The 6,343-nt window shown below is 49.1% G+C and overlaps 1 protein-coding gene across 1 annotated transcript; it reads right to left on the reverse strand.

Moving 5' to 3' along the window:
- Window positions 1-332: 332 nt before the first annotated feature.
- LAMTOR2 (late endosomal/lysosomal adaptor, MAPK and MTOR activator 2) lies at window positions 333-6,186 on the reverse strand. The gene is made up of 4 exons (XM_053604977.1): window positions 5,956-6,186; window positions 5,515-5,677; window positions 771-860; window positions 333-522 (listed from the first exon to the last, which is right to left on the reverse strand). The coding sequence occupies exons 1-4, from the start codon at window positions 6,021-6,023 to the stop codon at window positions 466-468; spliced, it is 378 nt and encodes a 125-aa protein (XP_053460952.1). The 5' UTR covers window positions 6,024-6,186; the 3' UTR covers window positions 333-465.
- Between the last annotated feature and the right edge of the window lie 157 nt (window positions 6,187-6,343).

Below are 6,343 nucleotides of genomic sequence, written 5' to 3' on the forward strand. Positions count from 1 at the left end.
AGAGGGTCCATACAAGTATATGAATAGAAAAAGCAGCACCTTTCCAATGCCTGGAGTCAAGGTCACTGAACTCCCACAGGCCTATATTCTCTTGGTCGAACATGGCCCTACTTGGTGGGGAATATTTTACGGAGTGGCAAGGGCTAAGGTGAGGCCACACCCCTGGAGGGGCTAAAGGAACTAGGGCATCACTACTAAGAACCATTTGGTGGTGGGAGGGTGTGGTGAAGAGGGTAGAAATCCGCTCTTGTAGAACACAGGATTCCTATGAGCAGTCCCTGTGCCTTCCTATTTCCTGATTCCTCTCATCCAACAAAGTACCCAAGACACAAGATAGGAGTTGAAGTTTATTCTGGGAAAAAATAAAGTCCCACCCTCCCCTCATAGTCCAAGAAGATTTTCCCAGGGGGCTCTGCCCCTCCAAATGGTTCTCTGTCTTCTGACCCCAGCTTTCACTAATGCCCATTAAGACGCTGCTACTTGGGTGAGGGGCTCCTCCAGGTACTGCACCAAGGCCTGGGCCTGTAAGAGGGAAAGGAGAAGTCAACCCCACACATGGCCTGCCAATAGAGGGACTCCAAACCCGTCTATTCTCAGTGCCATACTGAACAACCAGTCTCCAGGGCCCACCTGCTCTTAGGAATTAGCCCACACCAGACACAGACTAAGCAGACATGAGGATTCCAGAAACAGGGTATGAGTAGGAGCAGACACAGTCATGGAACATGAAGACTGGGCCCAGGACTGTATCAGGATGGGCACATACACACCTTGGCCTTGAGCATTCCGAAGCCCACGGTCTCCTTGGCATACATACACAGCAGAAGGTTGGCCACTCGGGTGATGGCTACACGGCCCTCCTGGTGGGGATGATACAATGGGGTGTGATGTTCTTTTTTATTTTTTTGGAGAGTCTCACTCAGTTGCCCTGGGGTTGAGTGCTATGGCGTCAATAGCTCACAGCAACCTCAAACTCTTTGGGCTCAAGCGATTCTCTTGCCTCAGCCTCCCCAGTAGCGGGGACTACAGGAGCCCACCACAGCACCTGGCTAGTTTTTAGAGATGAGGTCTCACTCTTGTTCAGGCTAGTCTCAAACTGCTGAGCTCAAGCAATCTATCTGCCTCAGACTTCTAGAGTGCTAAGATTACAGGTGCGAGCCACCACACCTGGCCTGGAGTGTGATGTTCTGCTTAGCACATTTAGCTCTGGAATCTCTCTGGCTCTTCTAGCCCCAGAGAGATTCCATCTTCTTTCTATACCCTTGGCATAGCAGTAGGTCCACAGCCCTGGAGATGAGGTTCTTTTTTTTTGAGACAGAGTCTCAAGCTGTCCCCTGGGTAGAGTGCTGTGGCATCATAGCTCACAACAAACTCCAATTCTTGGGTTCAATTAATCCTTTTGCCTCAGTTTTTCTTTTTCTTTTTTTTTCGTAGAGACAGTCTCACTTTACTGCCCTCAGTAGAGTGCCGTGGCGTCACAGCAACCTCCAGCTCTTGGGCTTACGTGATTCTTTTGCCTCAGCCTCCTGAGAAGCTGGGACTACAGACGCCCACCACAATGCCCGGCTATTTTTTTGTTGCAGTTTGCCTGGGGCTGGGTTTGAACCTGCCACCCTCGGTATATGGGGCCGGCGCCCTACTCACTGAGCCACAGGCGCCACCCCCCCTTTTTTTTAAATATTTATTTATTTATTTATTTTGAGACAGAGCCTCAAGCTGTCGCCCTGGGTAGAGTGCTGTGGCATCACAGCTCACAGCAACCTCCAACTCCTGGGCTCAAGTGATTCTCCTGCCTCCACCTCCCAAGTAGTTGGGACTACATGCACCCGCTACAGCACCTGGCTATTCTTTGGTTGCAGCTGTCATTGTTGTTCGGCAGGCCCAGGCTGGATTCGAACCCATCAGCTCAGGTGTATGTGGCTGGCGCCTTAGCTGCTTGAGCCACAGGTGCCGAGCCTATTTATTTTTTCTGACACAGAGTCTCACTATGTTGCCCTTGGTAGTGCTGTGGCATCACAGCTCACAGCAACCTCCAACTCCTGGGCTTAAGCAAGTCTCCTGCCTCCCCCTCCCAAGTAGCTGGCACCATAGGTGCCCACCACAACACCTGCCTATTTTTTGGTTGCAGCCATCATTGTTGTTTTGGCGGGAGGGGCTGGATTCAAACCTACCAGCTCAGGTGTATGTGGCTGGTGCCTTAGCCGCTTCAACCACAGGCGCTGAGCCTTTTTTTTTTTTTGAGACAGAGTTTGACTTTGTCGCCTTTGGTAGAGTGCTGTGCCATCACAGTTCACAGCAATCTCAAACTCTTGGGCTCAAGCAAGTCTCTTTGCCTCAACCTTGCAAGCAGCTGGGACTACAGGCGCCCGACACAATGCACAGCTAAGGTTTTCTATTTTTAGTGGAGACAGAGTCTTGCTTTTGTTCAGGCTGGTCTTGAACTCTTGAACTTAAGCAATCCACCTGCCTCAGCCTCCCAGAGTGCTAGGATTACAGGCATGAGCCACCATGTCTGGCCTGGACATGAGGTTCTGAGCCCAAGTTCCAGCCTCGGCATAGCCACCTACTAACCCAGTTATCCTAGGAAACTCCCAGAAATTTAGTTTCTCCTTCCATAAAACTTACCTCACCCCAGTCAGTGAGGGTGCTAATACACATAAGAGTTTTGTGTTTGGGGGGCACCTGTGGCACAGTGGGTAGGGCGCTGGCCCCCATATACCGAGGGTGATGGGTTTGACCTGACCCCGGCCAGCTAAAACAGCAGTGGCAACTGCAACAAAAATAGCCGGGTGTTGTGGCGGGCACCTGTAGTCCCAGGTCTCAGGAGACTGAGGCAGGAGAATCACCCTAGCCCAAGAGCTGGAGGTTGCTGTGATCTGTGACACCACGGCACCCTACTGAGGGCAACAACAAAAAAAAGTTTTGTGTTTGCCAAGGACTGTCCAAATAGGTGTTGTTATGGGTTAACCCCAAAGACACTGAGAAGGGTGAAGGAGCAACAACCCAATTAATTTCCCTTTTCCCATGGTAGTGTGAATTTGATCTCATGCCTAGGAGATAAATTCAGAAGGTTGATCAGTATTTTATTTTACTTTTTTTATTTTTGGAGACAGAGTCTTACTTTGTCACCCTTGGTAGAGTGCCATAGCATCATAGTTCATAGCAACTTCAAACTCTTGGACTCAAGTGATTTTGTTGCCTCAGCCTCCCAAGTAGCTGGGACTACAGGTGCCCGCCACAACGCCCGGCCATTTTGTTTTTAGAGACAGGAGTCTCACTCTGCCTCAGGCTGGTCTCAAACTCCTCGGCTCCATCAATCTACTTGCCTCAGTCTCCTAGAGTGCTACTTGGATTATAGGCATGAGTCACTGTGCCCGGCCTGATCAGTATTTTTTTTTTTTTTTTGAGATAGAGTCTCACTTTGTGGCCCTCAGTAGAGTACGATGGTGGGGGTCTGTAATCCCAAGTCCCAGCTACTTGGGAGGCTGAGGCAGGAGGATTGCTTGAGCCCAGGAGTTTGAGGTTGCTATGAGCTATGATGATGCCATGGCATTCTACCCAAGGCAACAGAGTAAGACACTGTCTCAAAGAGAAAAAGATAAAGAAGGGTGGCACCTGTGGCTCTGGCCCCATATACCGAGGGTGGCAGGTTCAAACCCAGCCCTGGCTGAACTGCAACAAAAAAATAGCTGGGCGTTGTGGCGGGCGCCTGTAGTCCCAGCTGCTCGGGAGGCTGAGGCAGGAGAATTGCAGAAGCCCGAGAGCTAGAGGTTGCTGTGAGTCCTACGACATCATGGCACTCTACCAAAGGCGGTAAAGTGAGACTCTGTCTCTACAAAAAAAAAAAAAAAAAAAATAGAAAAAGATAAAGAAGAAGAAGAAATGAAGACATTGCATGTAGCAGGGAAGTACTATTTCATGATACTTTTGTTTTGTGGGTGTATGTGTGTACTGGGCTCCAGCTTAAAATGAATGCCTAGCCTACAGTCTCAACTGCTGAGGCTAAGATGGGAGGATCATTTAACCCGAGGAGTTCAAAGCCAGCCTGGACAACACAGCATAGATCCCATCTCTAAAAATAAAAAAAGTATTTCTTTTTTTTTTTTCAAAGCTAAAAAACAAGATTTTTACTATGAATCAGTGCTACTATTACCCTTCTGAAAGTTATATTTTAATGTGATGTAAAGGCAACATTGAAAGTTCTTTAAATTAACCACCTAATTTATCCCTAAAATTACAAAGAATCAAAGTCTTTTACAGATCAAGTGCAGTAAACTAAAATGTTCTCTCAGCACAAAGCAGCACTAGAAAAAGTAACAGTTATAGATGGGAGTAAAAAAAGTATTTCTTATGGTTGGCTTGTGGTCAAAACGTGTGAAAGATATTGCCCCATAGCACCAACTCTAGGCTAGGACTCTAGTTAGGAGAATTATCTGTTGAACCAAAATGGCATTGGTTGGGTAGAGGGTAGAGAAGAATGGGTAGCTGAGCCACAGTGGACATCCTTCCTGCAAAGTCCACCCTGACAGCCTATTTGATCTGGTTTGGCAAACCTTTGTCAGGTAGCCATTGCATGCTGGGAACCAAGCACTGCCTCTCAGGCCTCCCCCATTTTCATATAACTCCAGCCATACTAATCATTTTCATCCTTGACCAGGCATCATTCTGCTTCAGGGCCTTTGTACTTGCTGTTCTCTCAGAAATGTTCTTCTTCCATATAGCCAAATGGCTTGCCCCAGATTTTTGATCAAATGTCACCTGCTCAGTGAGACTGTGCCTGACAGATGCCATCCCCTACCAACTCTCACTTCTCTATTTTTTTTCCTCTGTATTTTCAATACTTAAACATACTATGTATTTTACTTATTTTAAAACATGTAAGACTGTAAGCTTCATTAGGGCTGGGAGTTTTGTCTGTCCTGTTTGCTACTTTTTCCCTAGTCCTGAGAATATTACAGGGACCTAAATACTTGTTGACTGAAGAGACACAAAGGTGATACAGTCCCTGTTTCCACAGAGTTCACAGTCTACTTCCTCTTTTTGGACTTCATTTCCTTTGTAAACTGAAAGGGTCTGACTAGAGTCTGGAAATTCTGCTAAGATTCTGTGAGTCAGTGAAGTGGGAATGACAATATTCTGTGTTTGTACTTTACAGTTTATATCCATTCTTTCATTTGATCTTCACAGCAACCCTGTGAGGGGAAGGGTTAAGTTATTGCTTCCTCCTTAGAGAGGAGGCAAGGAAATTCAGAGATTAAGTGACTTACCCAAGGTTCTACATTGATAAGCGGGTGGCTGAGACCAGAACCCAAGGAGGGCCTAAGTCCTCAGCTCCAGGACTCCTTCCTCACCACCACTTGATATGTAAGGTCCTCGCCTATTACAAATGCTGCTGTAGCTCAACTTTTAGTACTCTTCTGCATCCTGTCCCTGCCCCTCCAACCAGGATGTGGTCCAATTTGCCCCTTGGGATTCCCTTGGAGGACAGGGGAAGTCTAGCTCCCTTCTCCATACCATGCAGTCCATGAGGATAAATTTGAGATTGTCTTCATTAAACGCTTGGTTCCCGTTCCTGTCGTAGGCAGCCCAGATGTTACTGGCGATGGCTGCGGTGACCCGAGCATCGGTGTCCCCATAACCCGAGTAGGCCAGCAGCGATCCCTCGTTATTCAGCAGCCTGGCGAGAGAACGGGAGGGAAATCAATGTTTTCAGGATAGGGGGTAAAACGCCTGGGTTCCATTCCAAATCCCGCCAGTGGCACTTCCAAGAAGGAAGGCTGACTGTGTCCTGAAACGTGCCCCGAACACCCAGCACGCTGGCTCCCAGGACTTCCCGTTGGGTTCACCCAGCAGCTGCCCCTTCCCTTCTTGGCGTTCCTTCTCCGTCTCCCGCCCGCCCCCCAGAGAGGCGCGCACCACCAAGCAGCAGAACTCGCCGTTCTGGTTCGCACTCACAAGGTGCTCTGGACGCCTCCGGTGTTAGCTTGGCTTAGCACCTGGGTCAAAGCCTTGGGACGCAGCATGCCTGTGACTCCTAACCCTGAACTGTTACACCCAGATCTTCCGAGCTGCCTCCTGCGGGCTGCTGTCAGCTGCTTGCTCCCAGTAGTCCAGCCAACCAGCTTCCGAGCGCCCTGGGAGTTGCGGTCCCGGGCCTGGCTGCTGTGGTTCCGACTCAGTCCCGCCCCGCCGCGGAGGGCGCTGGGAATTGTAGTTCCTGTGGCCCTCGCAAGGCACCCTGGGAACTGTAATTCGCCTTTCTAGTCCGCCCACGAGGCAATGGGGTGGAAAGAGCGGGAGAGGAAGGACAGTGACAGTGGTGGAACGACTTTTAACTCCTTCG

This window comes from Nycticebus coucang, chromosome 10, assembly GCF_027406575.1.
Source record: "Nycticebus coucang isolate mNycCou1 chromosome 10, mNycCou1.pri, whole genome shotgun sequence".
Taxonomy (NCBI): domain Eukaryota; kingdom Metazoa; phylum Chordata; class Mammalia; order Primates; family Lorisidae; genus Nycticebus; species Nycticebus coucang.

Coding starts and splice junctions, on each gene's coding strand:
- LAMTOR2 (XM_053604977.1), bottom strand. CDS start 6,023: ATGCTGCGTCCCAAGGCTTTGACCCAGGTGCTAAGCCAAGCTAACACC. Junction 861..5,514: donor TTATCCTCATGGACTGCATG/GTATGGAGAAGG, acceptor CATCCCCACCAG/GAGGGCCGTGTAGCCATCAC. Junction 523..770: donor TCGGAATGCTCAAGGCCAAG/GTGTGTATGTGC, acceptor TCCCTCTTACAG/GCCCAGGCCTTGGTGCAGTA.